Source organism: Pocillopora verrucosa, chromosome 7 (assembly GCF_036669915.1).
Source record: "Pocillopora verrucosa isolate sample1 chromosome 7, ASM3666991v2, whole genome shotgun sequence".
Lineage (NCBI taxonomy): Eukaryota > Metazoa > Cnidaria > Anthozoa > Scleractinia > Pocilloporidae > Pocillopora > Pocillopora verrucosa.
In genome coordinates, this window is record NC_089318.1 from 5,164,235 (window position 1) to 5,182,018 (window position 17,784).

At 36.5% G+C, this 17,784-nt stretch overlaps 3 protein-coding genes across 3 annotated transcripts; 1 reads left to right on the forward strand and 2 right to left on the reverse strand.

Annotated features, from left to right (window-relative positions):
- The first annotated feature begins 61 nt into the window (after positions 1-61).
- LOC131782688 (protein MEMO1-like) lies at positions 62-8,989 on the forward strand. Its single transcript, XM_059099430.2, has 9 exons — positions 62-214; positions 341-422; positions 523-591; positions 3,425-3,537; positions 3,947-4,058; positions 5,050-5,192; positions 6,017-6,093; positions 6,707-6,811; positions 7,405-8,989. Exons 1-9 carry the CDS (start codon positions 166-168, stop codon positions 7,549-7,551), a joined length of 897 nt encoding a protein of 298 aa, XP_058955413.1. The 5' UTR covers positions 62-165; the 3' UTR covers positions 7,552-8,989.
- Positions 8,990-10,165: 1,176 nt separating this feature from the next.
- LOC131782691 (ras-related protein ORAB-1) lies at positions 10,166-13,963 on the reverse strand. The gene is made up of 7 exons (XM_059099431.2): positions 13,778-13,963; positions 13,577-13,649; positions 13,384-13,431; positions 13,208-13,255; positions 12,912-13,007; positions 11,440-11,571; positions 10,166-10,824 (listed from the first exon to the last, which is right to left on the reverse strand). The coding sequence occupies exons 1-7, from the start codon at positions 13,798-13,800 to the stop codon at positions 10,630-10,632; spliced, it is 615 nt and encodes a 204-aa protein (XP_058955414.1). The 5' UTR covers positions 13,801-13,963; the 3' UTR covers positions 10,166-10,629.
- A 798-nt stretch (positions 13,964-14,761) lies between these two features.
- On the reverse strand, positions 14,762-17,516 carry LOC131782687 (uncharacterized). Its single transcript, XM_059099429.2, has one exon. The coding sequence runs from the start codon at positions 17,231-17,233 to the stop codon at positions 15,863-15,865; it is 1,371 nt and encodes a 456-aa protein (XP_058955412.1). The 5' UTR covers positions 17,234-17,516; the 3' UTR covers positions 14,762-15,862.
- Positions 17,517-17,784: the final 268 nt, after the last annotated feature.

Sequence of the window (17,784 nt, forward strand, 5' to 3'; positions counted from 1 at the left end):
AAACAGATCAGCAGACTCTCCAACTTGACCATGCACTCCCCAGTTCCTCACGAACGTCACATCATTCTGTGTTAGAAACATTTCCAGTCATTTGCTTTTGTCGGGTAATTTTTTTTTTTATAGAACCGAGATTAACACAATTTCTATAATCAGCAACCAAGTACTATGTCCATGCGCCGAGCAAGTCACGCAGGAACCTGGTATTCTGATAATGGTACAGTAAAAGCGCTTAGAACAAAATGTTTTCTATCTGAAAGCAAACTTTAAATATTTGCTATCGCGAAAAAATACCGGTGTTTTAAAAATTACTTACATCTATTGTTTCTCCCGGCAATTCTAGCCCGAACACTTAATCAGAAGTTAGAGGAATGGTTATCTAAAGCTCACCCTTCGTGTCGACCAGCCAAAGCTATCATAGCACCGTAAGTAAAATTAGATATTTATGAAGTTCTTCGAAAATTAAATAGATAATTGAAGAACGACCCTTTGTGAATTGAGTGATGTTTTCTTTCCTTCATGAAGACATGCGGGTTATCAGTACTGTGGATCTTGTGGAGCTCATGCCTACAGACAGATCGATCCAAGTAAAATGTAAGTTATTATGGTGCCGTGTCCCTCGCGCTTTTCAAAGGTGTTAAGTAGGGGAAAAAATTATTTGAACAGAACTCGCATGACTATTCATGTTTGCCCCCGATATCAACGGGAAACAACAATATAAGCTTCAATAGATTTCTGTTTTAAGGTGCCATCCACAGACTTTTGGTGGTTCATTCAGTTAAGAGGCTAAGCGAGGTTGTTGAATTTTTGGTTCATGAAATCTCTTTTCTCTTTTCTTTTTCCTCATTATTTGCATTAAGTTCTCCTAACTGATTTGCATACAAATATTTTTGGGCAGCTTTGAGAATTGAAAATTGATAACCCGCTAACACACACTGCTTTCTGACATAGTAAACTTATTTTGTGTGCTTTGGACTTTCAAGTGTGAAAATGTCTTGCTTTAATGTGTTATGAGAAATTGGGTGTTGGTCAGAAGAGGGAGCTGCCAGCTGTGTTGCTGTTATGAAATTAATTGAAGGGCCTGTTGCAATATGGAAATCTCATTGCGCCAAATTCAGAGCAAAAAATGTAAAGCAGTTTGCAGTTCATTAAGGTATCCTTTTCATCCATACAGTTACTAAGTAAATAATTTTAAATTTGTAGGTAACAATTGTATAAGCATTAATAATTTACCCACTGGCTCAACTTTGTCTTTGTCAACTGGCTAAGGAAAAAAATGAAACTGTACCCATTAAGAGTTAATTGTAAATATTTAAGCCAGGCCATGTTACAACCTACAATTTTATCAGATTTATATAACTTCTCATGTACATGAAGAAGCCTTGTTAAAAATTTTTATCGTAAACCATGGAAGAGTAAACTCCCTTTCTGACTGCTTGTGTTCTATTTAATTAGTTGTTTTATGTTTGTGGTTAATTCTGTCTGTCATTCTACCTGTTATTAAATGGCCAATTTGATTTCACTATTTTTTTAAGTAACATGTACAACTCTCTAGGGCTTCAAGTGAAAATTGTCTAAATTGATATTTTGATGACTGTAAATATTTAAAGGGATAGTATTCTAGATCAATTTTTTGATCTTCTAAGAAGTTTTTGTTTTATATAACAAAGGACAGACTTTAATTTTGGAGAGGGGGTTTATCAGTGGTACTATAATGTGGAGGGAAAAAATATTACCTAGAATGTCATTTGTTAGAGCATGGAATAGGTATGTTATATCTTATTGGCAATCCATGGACCTGAGAAGCTGCTCATGTGAAATAAACTTACATAATTAACCTTTTAACTCCCATAAGTGACCAAGACAGAATTTCTCCTTACAGTATCAATAAAATATCAAACAGATAAGTGATAAGAACAAAGAAAAATATCAATTTAGGGATGATAAGTTGATCCAATGCTAAATTCTCTGAACTAACCTTATAAGAAATATATGGTTGACAGTAAGGAGAATTATAAAGTTGATCTGGGAGTTAAAGGGTCAACCCTTTAACTCCCAGAGGAGATTAACACGAAAATTATCTGACTGTAAACAGTATCCAGCAAACAGGTAATGAGAATATTCAAACCAATACTCAAACATACCAGGTAGAAGTTGATATCTTGATCTAACACTTAATTATTATAAAAAAAATTACAAGGAAATGTGTTGAGCTAGAAGGGAGAATCAAAACTCAAATCTTGGGAGTTGGAGGGTTAATTTAACCCTTTAACTCCCAGATCAAATTTGTAATTCTTTTTACTGTCAATCATACAATTCTTATAATGTTAGTTCAGAGAATTCAGTACTGGATCAACTAATTATCCCCAAACTAATATTTTTCTTTATTCTCATCACTTACCTAGTTGATATTGTATTAATCTTGTAAGGAGAAATTCTGTCTTGGTCACTTGTGGGAGTTGAAAGGTTAATAAGGGAGTGGAAGCTCTCAGGAGGTTCCCTCTAAATTCAAAGAAGGTGTCCATAACTGGAATTGGCTTTTTAGTTGTTTGGTGTTTCGATGGCCTAAAATTATTAAGTCATGGCCAGAAGTGTAATTTTTGTTACTGGTGTAGATAATGAATCTATACTGAAATGGAAAAAGGAAAGGGAAAAGGACTCTTTGCTGACCACACCTCTTTTCTTTGAAATGAGCTGCGTGGCTGGCAGTAGTTTACAATTGGGGATTCAAGTGACACTGTTAGGCTAAACCCTTTAAGTCTCACCAGTGACCTAGACAGAATTTCCCCTTACACCATCAGTATAATATCAAGCAGGCAATTAATGAGAATAAAGAAAAATATCAATAAGGGGATTATTGGTTGATCCAGTTCCAAATTCTCCAAATTAACATTGCATGAACTATAAGACAGACAGTAAGGAGAATTACTAATGAAATCATGGGAGTTAAAGGGTTAATACCCACACAATCAAGAAGAAAAAGTATGATTTCTTTAACTGTAAGGAAGCTATGAATGCTGTGATATGTAAATGCTCCCCTTGCTTTAATAACAGCGTGCCACATGACTAGGAAACTCAGGTTACCATATTATGGTTGTCAAAATTGTCCTTTGCTAAGCACAGAAACCAATTTGAAAACAGGTTGCAGCAGCTTGGAGTAGTAACTAAAGCTGTATACTTTTGGGAGCTTGTTTAGTGGAGTGGTGTTTGAAATTTAACCAGATTTATATGACTACAAAATAAACATCAAAGTACTAAACTGGATAAAGCACTAACATTCCCCTCCCTCTCCCCCTCATATTGGGATTCAGACTCAATATTTTATGCCATGAGCAATGGTTTGCTACAAGTGGAAAGAAGTAACAGCTAAAGATTAAAATTTTTGAGGTCTTTTCCCTTTTCAATATTTTCTTGGTATGTTTTATAGAAAGAGGATATTTATCCTGGGTCCATCTCATCATATGTACCTGCCTGGCTGTGCAGTAACAAGTTTATCACAGTATGAAACTCCATTGTACAATCTTTCAATTGACACAGAGGGTAAGAGCAGTTTTCTTTGAAATATCACTTTTGAGAAACTGTTTTAATTAATCTACCAGCTTGATTAATTTATGTGTCTTTAGTTATAGTTAATTAGCACAATTTAAGCAAAATCCAAGGTTTCCATGGCAACAGAGTGAATTGAACAAATCAAGAGTGGTTAAAGCCTCTGCTATGACAAATGATGTTGTCGATAAGAGTACAGACCACACAAAACCACCGTTGATTTGTTTTTTAACAACAATATTAATTTTAAAGCTGATTCTTTTAGTGCGTGACCATTGCATGAAACATTGATGCCTGTAGTGTGGTTTGTATATATTTTGATCAACAATGTCAAATTGGCCAATGTGATTAGGACATCACTGCCAATTGTGGTAAAAATCAATGTTTTAAATTTCTTTTTCAGTAAATAGAGAACTATTGGCAACAGGAGAGTTTGAGAAGCTTAGTCAAGCTGATGATGAAAGAGAACACAGTATCGAGCTTCATTTGCCTTATATTGCCAAAGTTATGGAGAGGTGTGAACATCAAGCAAATTATTACACTCTACTAATTGCATCTTTTGTTCAAAGTTCTAAGGCCTATTATCAGGGTGGTGATCCTTCATAGTGGCTGCAATGTGATTTGTTTTAATTTAGCTTCGTGAATTTGATTTGACATCAACTCAACACCCAACAACTGATTGCATAAATACATAAAAGCCTCCATTTGGCACAAAAATATACTTGGATATTTGTCCACAGAAATAATCTGGTCTGAGAAGCTTGCTCTGAGAAAACTTTTCCCTTCTCAGAGCAAATCATGTTTGCAGACAAATACTCAGGCATATTTTGGTGCCAAATGGAGGCTACTGTGGTTATTATCCTCTAAACATTTTGCAGTGTGTAGACAAAATGTTTACAAACAGTGTACTATTTACTGCACAATGACATTTCCTTTTTAGTGTTCTTTGGTACAATTTTATAAACATAGAAATATATCATATTGGCTTGAAAACTGGATAATATTACTGGATACTTTCCAGTTTAGGTGGGAAGTTTTTGGTTGCATGACACATTTAGACCAATCACATGCGAGCAAAAATATTTGATGGAATGGATTATAAGTATGTATATTCACATTATCTGTTTGCTACAAGAGTGCATCTCAATTGGGTGTCATAAAACCAAATGCAAAGTTATCACTGCCACTAGCCAATCAGAGCAAAGTAAAACATAACAATGTGCCAAAATAAATTCTCAATAAAACCAAGAAAATTGCTCATAGCATGGAAAAATGTAAGTAGCCAAGTGGCAATCATTTTTAGATTTGAATCTGATTATTCCAGAAAGCAGGACAACTTTTCAAGATCAATCACATTGCAAAATTAAGTAAAAATAAAGGAATAAGAGGTTACTTTTGATGGTGAATTGAAAATTTCTTTGATATATGGGGATTATGAGGAAAATCACTTTTTAAAATATCTTCAGAAGTTAAATGGTTTTAAGAATATTGTTCTTTTGCTGACAGTAAGAAGGACCAATTTAAGATTGTTCCAATTGTGGTTGGTTCATTATCAACAAGGAGTGAAGTCACATATGGCCGGCTTCTTAGCAAGTATCTGGTCAGACCAGAGAATTTGTTTATCATCTCTTCAGACTTCTGTCACTGGGGTTAGTACACTGAATATGAATTTTTCATATGTTAATAAAAATCAGTGATTAAGAGTTGTCCATAAAGCATCACATACAATACTTTAATGTGTTGATAAGAATTCTTATGAAAAGCTAAGTGAATGATGATTCAGGAAAAAGAAAACATACACAAATGTGCTGACTGAATCTAACTTGAAATTTAACCCTTTAACTCCAAAGATCTGATTATTAATTCTCCCCTCTAGCTGCTACACTTATCCTTGTAAATAAGGCACAAGAATTTGGTTTTAGATCAGGACAACAACTTTGACTTAGCAAGTTTAAGTATTCTTAGTACCTGTTTTGTGGATAACATATGGATGTTATATAGAGAGGTTACATGTTGATCACTTCTGGAAGTTAAAGGGTGAAGGAAAAAAGTCTAGAATACTTCTGCAGCAAATTGTTGCTATCCTCACCATAAAGAAGATGTGTGCTTTCCATAAATTGATCATGAACTTGAGATCAAGAAAATCATCAAATTAGAATTTATAACATTTTGGAAGATTCTTTGTAGTTAAAGTGGCCGGTAATACTTAACATGAATTTCCCAGTCTGGCTGAGCAAGCTGTAACAAATTTGCACAATCTATGTGTGGTTTGGGGAATGACGGTAATAGTTACAATGATGACAATAATGATTATAACCAAAACAATAGAAAGCTGGGATTATTACCTTCCCAAGTTAGCCTGAAGGAGTTAAACTGGTAAGAGTGATCTTTCAAGACAGTAATGGCAACTGACTGTAGGATACCCTTGGCCATGTACAGTGTACATGACTTTTTAATGCTTTTTTTCTTTCAGGATCTCGATTTAGTTACACAGTTTATGACAAAAGTTGTGGTCCCATTTATAAATCTATTGAAGCTCTAGATAGAAAGGTAATCTACAAATTAAATGTAAAGATCACAATTTTTTATATGGAATTATCATTATCATTAACTAGATGCCTTGTCTACTGAGCTGCAGAAAGTTTGTTGACAAGCTAGGCTGCTCTGCATGATTTATATGTGACACATGTGGCAAATTACCACATTTCCTCAAATAAGTGCTTAGGTGCTTATTTAAAATTTTGTCTAGAAGGGGGGGGGGGTAGAAGAAGGGCACTTTAGCACAGTGAAAGGGGCAGCATTTATTAAGAAACTTCTCAGCTGTACTGATCCCACTGAAGTTAAAACTTACAAGGTTTTAAATAAAGTAGCAGTAGAAGCAGGTTTTTTCCTTGTATCCCTGTTATTAAGAAAGTGAGGGATAAAGGGGGGAGCATCTATTTGGCCTCTGGGGGTGGGTGCTTATCAGGCAAAGGGCCCTTGTTAGAGAGTGGGTGCTTAATCAAGGAAATATGGTAATCGCTCTTTTTTTCTTAAAGTAGGAGGGAAACAAAATGTTTGCCTGTCAATTCAATGAAAGCACGGAGGTTTTATTATTTATTCTTTCAGACATTAAGACAGCTAAGATTAATTGCTGTGCAACATTGTTGTATCCAAATTTTAGGGTATGGATGCCATAGAAAAGCTTGACCCTGCCTGTTTTGCAGAATATTTGAAGAATTCCAAAAACACAATATGTGGTAGACACCCCATAGGTGTCCTACTCAATGTAAGTATTACAATAAAACCTCAAGTATCCAGACCTTGATTTTCTAGATTTTTCTTGATTATCAGGACTTGTTTCTTTGGTCCCATATTATTTGTGAATTTTAATTAATCGCATTGGAGATCTGTGACAACTTTTTTCCATGCATGTGTAGCAAAACTACCATTGGAACTGAATTTGTTCCACTTCCAGAAGTGTTTTAGGAAGTGTTAACATACTTTAGGTGGAAAGACAAACCAATGTTGACACTATCCCATTCAGCTTTGCTATTTAACTCAGTCCCTAGGAGTCTGGATGATTGAGGTTTTGATTTTGCAAAGCATTTAGATTCAAGCTTTTTTAAATATCAGCCCCCAGAGCCTCTGGAGAACACTACATAGCTTGCACCTCCTTTACCCTTAGATATGCCCTTAACATCTTCCAAATCAACCCTTACTAATCCAGATTAAGAATCTCTGCTATTCAGTAAGTTAAGAAAACCTGACATAAAGCACCACAAAATGCTAAAATCCCTCTGAATTGTGAAACAGTTATAAAATATCTTAAAACCAGTGTTGATAGATAATAACTTGATCTTTGCCTCTTACTCATTACAGGCAGTAGAGGTCATGAAACAAATGAATGGCGTAACCCATCCATGGGCATTGGAATTCATTCACTACTCACAGTCTAATGCATGTTTTCGCATGGATGAGAGTTCTGTCAGCTACGCCGCTGGTGTGCTGCATCAAAAAGCACATTGACATTAGTGACAAGAGTACAGTGAAAATCTAGCTTCTTTGTAAAATATTCCTTTTATTTTTCTCCTTAATCTAGAAAGCTTTCTCTTTTACAGTAGTTTCTTGCTCAGAACAGGCAATGATATCAGTGTTCAGGAGGAAGATGTTGTGACATTCTTTGGTACTCTATTAAGAGCCCTTTCTTTGCCGAGGCCTGGTCTTGAAATGTTTTAGCATCAAACTTTCCCAGCTCTTATTTCTATTGTTAAGAGCCCAGGAGTGGGTGAACAAACAAGTATCTTGTTCACGCCATTATGTATAATATCTGTTACAATAGTAACTCATGTCTGGAGCTTCATATTTAGCTTCCTGAGTAAAGTAGACTGAATCCAGTGCTATCAGGGTTTTACAGTGATTTTTTGTTGAGTGAGGCACCGCGGAAGTTTGGCAGACATGTTTTGATGTTAAAATCTTGTTGTTCATATGAGTGACTAGCTTGGTTTCCAGTGGCAACCATGACTTTTTTTGGTGGTCTTCCAATTTTAAAGATTGATGACAAAGGACTTTTGAGATTCTGTTACCACTCAGAAGGAGAAAGGTTGCCTGTGACAACACCCTTATTTTATGGTCAAAACGTTTTCTATGCCTCAACTGATAATTGTAGTACCAACTGTTGGTGCCAAAATGTCACATATTCCAATTCCTGAACATGATCAAGACTGTGAAGAACTGCATTTGCTGCATTTCCCGTTTTCATATATAGTTCCTTAAATAAGCAAAATTATTTTTTCTTGGCTTCCTTGTTTATATCTTACTGTGCTCTTCTGCTTGACCAAATGTTGTAAAAGGTTGTTGAAAAAGTTAATTGAAAGAATTGAAAGAGCTATAGGGAAAAAAGTTATTTTCTTGACCATTATCAAAGAAATTTTTGCACTACTGACTTCTTGTGAGTCTTAGTATTTTTGCAACTTTGCTATACTTGATTTTTGGTCATTTTTGGGTACCTAATATTTTCCTTGGTTTCCAGAATACTGCTCAGTTCTTTGTTGTCAAGACAGCATCCCATTGGATCTCACAACTGATTATAGTGTAGTGGTTAGAACTGGTTCCTAATGCGTGATCTTATTGATATGGCCAACATTTTTCAATAAAACCAGCTCTGACAAAGGGATAACATTAAAAATGTCAGCTTTAGATAATCTTTACAGTGGCTAATTTACATTATCAAATCAGTTGACAAAGCCAAATTATCTCATAATAAGACTGGATTGAGGAGATGACTGACACAGGATAATAAATAACTTTCAAGTCATTCTAGAAAGTACTCTGCTTTATGCAATTCACCTCAGGTAAAAGAAGGAAATATGTGGTGCACAATAATGGCTGAAAATCAACCAAGATTTTGCTTAAAGAGAATTTGTTTGGGTATTTATGCACATGGAAATAAAGAGCTTCAGAGTTATATGATGTGTATCATGCATGACTGTGTGTACCCTTTCCAAAATAATCCCTTCGTCCAGTGGATGAAAGAAATTTATGGAGTTTTCGTTTCAATATTTGACAAACATGGTTCATTCTCAATGTGTGGCAGACCTTCACAGCACTTCCCAAAGTTTGGTAGGCTTTTTATACTCACATTTTTATTTGATCAGATATCTCTAATTACAACAAAACAACATTAATCTTATGCTTGTTAGTAATTATATTTGGGAACTGCAACTTTCACTCAGCACACTCTCAAGGTGAATCCTAGCCAGAAAGGTCATTCCCGGAAAGATACACAAGGATTTAAAAGTTATTTCCAGGCAGGAAAATTTTTCATGAACACACAAAATGAGAATTTCTAAGTTGAATTATCACATTCCATGAATGTCCTTTCATTAGGTTTGTAACTTAGTTATCAGATACACAATTGATAACTTCGGTCTCCCAAACAAAAAATCAATTCTGTCAATTTCTGTTTCTTTAGCTGTCATTTAGTTCAGACCAGTTCCTTGATGATTATTTACTTTTAAATCTCCAAGGAATTCAATGGCAAAAGCATCACAGAATCTTAAAATAAGGATAAACTGATCAGACCTTAATTTTCTTGTACACTATGCCAAGCTGGAACTTTTGATAGAGACACAATGTTCCTGAGTTTCCGCATAACTTTGTTGACTATTTTACTGGCTAGTTTTACCATGAACGTACACAGTTTAACCAAAATTGATTTCAAAATGATTACCTTTCATCACTGTTGCAAACATAACATCCAAATTGATAATACATATTCAATTTAGTGGAACTTAACTTGTGGTTTTGGTAACGTAAATGATTGTAAAACACATAACTAGCTACCAAGGATAAAATTCTACTTTAAGTATGTAGGAACTTTGCATAAGATAGCATGTTTCACAAATTACAAAATGATTTGAATGAATTTTTCTTTTAATAGTACCAAACTCCTTATAAAACTATGCATCCTACCCTTACAGAAACAATTCTTCAATACACAAAAAAATCTACCAAGACTCTTACCGCAGACTGTTAATGATCATGATGGATGCTCTGGGAATTCAAGATATTCATATAAATAAAGTTGAATTATATTTTGCAAAAGTCTTCTTAAACAAGTGTGACCTGAATCAACACTCTATAAATTCAACAATACTTTATTTTTTATTTGTGATACAGCAAATTCTATTGTACACACCTAACCAGTGTTATCAATTAACATACAATGCTTTGGTACCAGTTTGCTCTTTAGTAAATCCAAAACTACATCGGAGTTTCAAAAAAAAACAAAACAAAAAAAAAACAAAACCAAAAGGATTATTAAATTGAAGCAATAATAGAAAGAAAAAAAGACAATCTGAAATTTTGCATCTAATATATGCTGCACCATAATGTCATGATGTAAGATTGCAGTGACCATCAACATTTTAATCATCGGGACTCCCACTTATAGACCCTTTCCCATGATGAAAAGTCTGCGTAATTTGAAAGCTGAAAAGATGTATAAAATGGGAGAGGTTCTTATCATTATTTTTCAGAAGTATTAAGTAACTCAAACCAAGTGGTTTGCATCCAATGTTTTTTTTTTGTTTTTGTGACTATTTACTAACAACATCCTCCACCACTGGACTTGACTGGTGTACTAGAATTGATTTTGACATTACTAGTTCCAGGTTGAGCCGGTGCTGGGCCCATTCGATTCTTTATTTCTGCAGCCATTGTCATAAAGGCTTGCTCAACATTTGTTGCATTCTTTGCACTTGTTTCCAAGAAAGGAATTGCAAGCGAGTCTGCATATTCCTGTAGAGTAAAAAGGAACAGACACAATTTACATCAACAACCCACTGTCTACATTCTCTCTTAGTGTATAGGAAAGCTTGTTTTTCTAAAAATTTGTCAAAAGCATTCAGACTTCCCTCCTCAAAGCTAAAGACATTGAAACTAACACAGTGACTACTGCTATGTTCACACGAGTCAACCTCTGCCTTCATCTCTTTATGATTACAACAGTTTTGACAAGACTCCTCTGATCCAAGAGACTTTTTTTAGCGAGGAAAACAAGCTGAAATATTGAAGGGTAACCAACAGTCATAGACTTTTGGAAACTTCAATACAAAATACAATGCTTATCCAGAATAATAAAGAATCTGCTATCTTAACAACTCTTCTCACCGCACTTTTAGTGTCACTGTTTAAGCAACAGTTTTAGTCCTGAAAACCAAGGAAGCAACAAATAGAGGTAGAACCAGAGTCTCTTATATTGACTATAACCTGATAGCCACTGGTCTGAACGTTATATTAAAACTTGAAAGAGCAATGCAGGAGGGGAGCATGCAAAGAAAGCAGCATTCTAAATTGACTTAAGGGGGAACTTCCTCTTCGCCTATAGTTAGACTCAGAATTTTACAATGATACCTTTGCAGTTGTGTAGTCCACTACTTTCTTTGTTGTGAGATCACACTTGTTCCCAACGAGTAGTTTATTTACATTTTCACAAGCATATCGGTCAATTTCTTGTAGCCACTGCTTGACATTGTTAAAGGACTCCTGCAATACGACAAGACAAAATATCAAAAATTCATACAGAAAGCAAACAGATAAATCAATCACAATAAACAATAGCCTTGAGTAGTAATGAGAACACTAATCTTTAAAGACTACACTACTCTTTAAAGACTCTTTAAAGGTCTTCATGCCATATAGATCTTTTGACCTCATCAAAGTTTAACGGTTTTCATGGGTAGGTAAACATGTCAGAAATGACAAAGCATGTATCAAGACTCTTGTGTCGAATAATTATGAAAAACTTTCTGCCCACACAAATTTATCAACTGCAAGCTTCTGTTGCCTAACAAAGGTGACTCTCTCGAAAGCAATACACCTTATTGTTCTAGTTTTTTTCAGTTTTATTTTGATCTTTCCACACATTTTTCATATTTCCTCTCATAATCAACATTTCAGACCAGTGTGGATTTGAATGCTCTTCTAAACACCTGATAGTCCAGAGATAGTTTGCTTTTATTTATTAATTGAGTTGATAATGTAAATTGGCCACAATAAACAAAAATCCTATAGCTGATGTTTCAAGCAGACAAAGGGCTGATGCTGATGCTTGGTGCAAGGTTGTTCTCAAATGTTGGTCTGTAAAAACTTTAAGTAACAACTGAAGCTTCAAATCATTGATGCGTCTTAGTTACAGGTTTTCAAAAGTCATTTGACATTTGAGTTGGATGTTACCATAGTTATTTGCATCAATTCTGCCCATCCAAGAAGATGATGCCCCAAAAAAACTAACCAATTCCCATCTAGAAATCAAATGGTTGGTCTTTTTCAGTAACTGAAATTATTGCACAAGTATTGGTGTTCCTTCTAACAGATGTGTAAGTTGATTCAAACCAAAAAATGTTTGCAAACAAAGTGGTCTGACAATAAAAGGAATTAGATTAAAAGCTGCAGACAAAGCTAATTATAAAATTCATTGAGAACCACAAACCACTGGAAAGCTATTTACATTTTCAAAATAACTTTTCCTTGATTTTAAACAGCTGATGGCTAAAAGCTTTATTGTGTTTTACTACCGAAAGGACTTGGTAAACTGAGTAGGCAAATGTCCCTTTTCTAAATCTAAATACCATGCTATACTGCAGTTCACAGGGATATTGCAGAAACTTGGCATTTTGATAAAATGACTCAGCAAGTGTAAACGCCAACGACATTTTGCCGTAACTTTTCATGAATGTGTACATATTTGCGGCTGCAAATCCCGTACAAACCAAAGTTCAATACCTCTGAACAATGTGTTAGATCTTACAGACAAGAAACAATAAGTCAAGTGTACATTGTTCAACTTTAGAAAGTCATTAAGAGCAATACATTTGTCAACCTACCTGGTCTGTAACATCATAAACGACTATAATCCCGTGAGCTCCGCGGTAGTAGCTAGATGTGATGGTTCGGAATCTCTCTTGGCCTGCCGTATCCCACTACAGAAACAAATTCAATCATATTCAATTTAGCTGTATGAAAATATCGCCATTAACTCTTGATCAAAGTACACTGCGTTTTGAACGACGTAATGGCCACACTTTCGTGATTCTCTAGCCAATCGATGTGTTCAAAATTCGTATTTATTTCAAAGTTAATAAATCTAATGCAGAGCAAGTAAAATTTGGTGTGTACTTACAATTTGCAGCTTTATTGTCTTGCCGTCCAATTCTATGGTTCGTATTTTCTAAATGTGGACAAAAATAAAACAATGAAAGCAAAATGAATCATTACGTATCCATCTTAAGCCATCCGCGGTGGCTAGCTGTAGTTAATCGATAAAATAACAGCTAAACATGGGCTCATAAAACTTACGAAGTCGACCCCAATTGTACTGATGTAGCTTTCCGTGTAAGTGTCATCCTGTTGAGGTGGGTTAAATAAGAGAGGTTAACATCGATTCGGCTAAAAAGCAGCACCGGTGGCCGGCGAGATACTGATGACGATCGAAATCCAACATATTAGGCAATACGTCTAGTAAAAAGAACATGAAAATGCGAATACCAACCGCGAACCGGAGTAACAAGCATGATTTTCCGACACCAGAGTCTCCGATAAGTAGAAGCTTGAACAAGTAATCACTGTGGACAAAACAGAGCAGAAATACGTTCCGTAAGAGAAAAATTCCAAATGACACGTAGAATCATCCGTGGTTAAACTCGAAACCCTGCCAGAGGGAAACTGCGAAGATAGCACAATCTACACCTACTATTCGGGATTCATTGTGGACATGTTAGGCTGTCTCGCTCCCAGTTGATTTGGTCGTTGATTTAGCTTCGTGTCAAGCTAAACTTTAAATGAAATGATGTTCAAATACCGGCAATTTATCTTGCTTTTTTGGTGAAAGAGGAAGCGAGCCACTAAGCTCAGCTTGGCGTGGTACTAACAATAATCCTTAGAGGGGGATGAACGAATTGCCCTCCTCCATGACGTCATGATGTTGTAAGACGACGTGGCAAGTTCACTCGTGGAATTCTCGTATGTTGTTCGGAACACGTCGGCTTATCTGACGACTTTCCCTCACGGAAGGGAATTTTTTAAGCCTTACGTAACTTTCAGTTCGGTTATTTTTTGAATTTGAAAAAGCAGTCCTCAAATTTTTTCAATTCTCCTTTTTTGTTTTAGCGAAATTTGGTAAAGAGAGCTGGCATGGCGGGATAAGATATCAACAATTTCCCAAGTACCCATTAAACATTGTACGTTAATTGATCACAATCAGAACATGCTTGCGTCTCGATAAAACAAAATATGCTTCATTGTCGCCAAATTCTGTCACAATATCGGGAAGGACAAAAGATTTTGTCATTTCCTCTCTGAAAAATTCTTCTAATTTTTTTATTTATTAACCAGTTGCTAATTTATGCCTTTCCGAATCATGCGTATAAAATATGCTCACTCTTTGTCATTAAAAGGCCTTCTCCCGTGAGACGGCAGCCTTGAAATTTGCAAAATTTGTAAGTCTTGTATGAAGGCTTTATGTCTTATGGCGATAAGGATCAAAGTATTATCGATATTTGATGATGTATTGTAACGTACTGTTAAAAGTTATGTTATATCAAGGTCCATGGTTTGCATCACGCGATAAAAGGAAGGCCGAACAAAATAAAACTTTATTGTAAAGGGTCTGAGATATAGCATGCGTTCCTAATAAGCAAGAAACCCTGCATCGTTCTTTAGTGCCACTCCTCCTCATGGAAAACTAAATTAATTTAAAGTCATTTGATAGAAATATAAATCTGCAATGTTTGTTTGTCGGTTTGACGCCATTATCTCCCGCTCGGAATGTTAGGAGAATTAACACTCCAATGGCTTCTGAAATCACGAGTATTTGGCTTGTGATTACAAATTTCTCTCGTGTTCTTCTCAGTCCCAAGTCACGTGGATTACAAAAGCATTTAAAGCGATGGAAAATGCGTTCAATGGCTTACGTATTTTATCAGTCACCTCTCTGAGTCACTGGGGACGATGCAATTATTCTTCAACTGAGTTAGTAAATTCATTTTGGATGTGCAAAAGAAACTAGATCAAAGGTCGATTAACACTTTCAAAATTAGAATGATTTGCCGCAGATAATTTAGAATTGATAGTAAGTCATGGACAGTCTTCCTGATATATCATCGAAACGGAAATACCCCACTGTGATTACATTCGAAATATACTCTCTTGTTTGCTTTATTACCAGAGAGATTGAAAGTTATTTCGCTTCAGTTCCCTACAATAATTAGCCCTCAAAATCTACTCGTATCACAATAGTGCGCTCTGGTTCTAAAAAGAACTGAAATATTCGAAATATTTCGAACGTACGAAGTCAAAAGTTTCATAAGTAAAGATATCAATCAAAAGTACAACGAAGAATTTGCTCATCAAAATGGAATAAATACGCTGACGCACAAATTTTTTTTTCCCGTAAATGTATATACGCGCAAAGGCTATTGTCGAGTAACTTTTTCGCATTAACCTTTGACACCCTCTCATCAATACGTGTATTCTCCGTACTGCTCTCTATTCATTTCCTATAGTACTGACTTGGAGAAATTGTTTGACAATGACGATCTTCTTCAGTTGGTGATCGATTTCCTTATCCTCACGACCTTAGTGTTTGATTCAGCAGTAATGCTGTAGTGAGAATTTAGATCCCAGTCACTAAAGGGTTTAACATTAACCAAATTTACCGGAGGGGTATGAACATGGTTATTTGTAAAGCGGTGCCTAAATATAGAGACACGAGTAACAGATGCACAGTTCCACTCCCTAATCCAGAGTGCTGTCCTGCTCGCAGAGTCGAAGCTTTCTCTCACTCAGTCAACTTTTTCACCAGCGCCTCTGCCTCGCTAACCGCACTGCCGTCGACAATGTACCTGTCGACGAACGAATCATCAAAGCAGCTCGTTAAGAAGATCCTTGAAGGTTCCTCCTCCACTCTGTGGACCCTGAACACCTCATATGGTGGAAGCAGTACTTCATCCTCCTCGGGAAAAGCCGAAAGCATCTTAATGGAAGCTCCTATCCTAGTGACAATGACAAACTGACTTCCGTTCGATTTTTTCTGGAAGTCCTCTGCTACTTTGATATTACCGGTGGATGAGGTGTAAGAGCCAAATCGTACTATTTGACCAGGTTTTGCGGTAAATCGTATGTTGACACCGCGGTAAACGATTCTTGTGCGACTTTCTTTGGGCGTGGCCGCGAGAATTTTCCGGCAAGCCTCTCGGAGAAGGTACGATAGAATTGGGAAATCCATGCCATCGCCTGTGTAACCTCTCCTGGTGTCGCTGTTGAAATAGCGATACACAGGTGGATTCTCCAACGTGTAACAAATGACAGCGAAAATCTCGTCATCTGTCAGACCAGCGCGGCCAGAATTGATTTCAAGTGTTTCTTTCATTTGAGGCCATTTCTTCATGGCTTCTTCATATCCAGCGTGAATAAGAGCGTTCTTTTTACCCTCGTATGCCAATCCCCTCCTCATCATTGTCACCATGATTTCACCGGGAAAGGACACAGCGAAGCTGCTTTCTGCCAGCCCCATTTGTATAACGTTCGCAAAGGTGGAGAACCTGTTATATTCAGTCTCTGAAACTGCGGCTGGATGTATCACTTTCAGAGGAAAGAACCCTTCCGGCGGGATGTGGACGAAGGGATTCGTTTCAGTGCCTAAGTTAATCTGTACCCTCTCTCCTCTCATGAGGGACAAGCATGGATAGACAGCCCCCTCGAACGTTACTCCTGAAAAGGCGCAGCCCATTTCTCCTTCCCAATCACCGTTCAAACCGAAGCTAACCTCTCCGTCTTCCAAATTGACAGCCATGCAAATCACATCACCAGCCTTCCACCGTCGGCCATATTGTTTTTTCTTATTATTGTGCCACTTCAAACCCCTCATTCCGTCGTAGGCCCACGAATGCTGATCATCCCCACAGCCTTTGCCTTCGTCAGCTACGGCCGTAAAGCTTTCGTCTGCCCACCCAAGCTGCATGTAGCCGCCTGTATTTGTTTTGCATTCAAAATAAAACTTTCCTTGTGTTTGCCGAAGTGGTTTCAGCACTACAGTCGGAGCGGCGCGCTGCGCAAAGATTTCTATCGGCGGGCCCTCCAGAATGACGGCTGCCTCTTGGTAGCTATCAGCTCCTTCGACTGTTGCCAAAGCTTTGTAGTCCATATCCATGGTTCAGCCACTGTCTTTCTATATCACTAAGTTGAATGCTGCCAAAAGACTATTTCCACTTATCGCTCTATTGAAAGTTTGATGTTGTACGGAGCTCAATATTGAGTGCTCGTAACTTTTGCGTGCATTATTTCACGCGCTTAACTATATAGGCAAAGGCCGTTTGCTCGATTTTCCCCGTAATTAGGAAGACTTTGTCTTTTCAGCGTATTCACGAGAACTCGGCGCGCCATTTATTTTTCCCTTATTTTGATACATACTCAGTATACCCTTCGATCCTTTGTTTTGGTATCTACGAGTCGCTAGTTATTCCCTTCGCGATTATAGGAAACGACGCGTAGCTAATCTGGTAATTGATGCATCTTTATTCATATATTTAAATTACAATTAAAATATTTTATCTTCTGTTAACAGTCAGTTATGTGCATACTTTAGTGGGGTTTATTTATGGTCACGACATTCTCCGGAACGGTTGAAAAAAAAACCCACTAAAATGATGAAAATTATTATTATTTGCTCTTTATCATGCAAAATAGTTTCATTTGTGACTA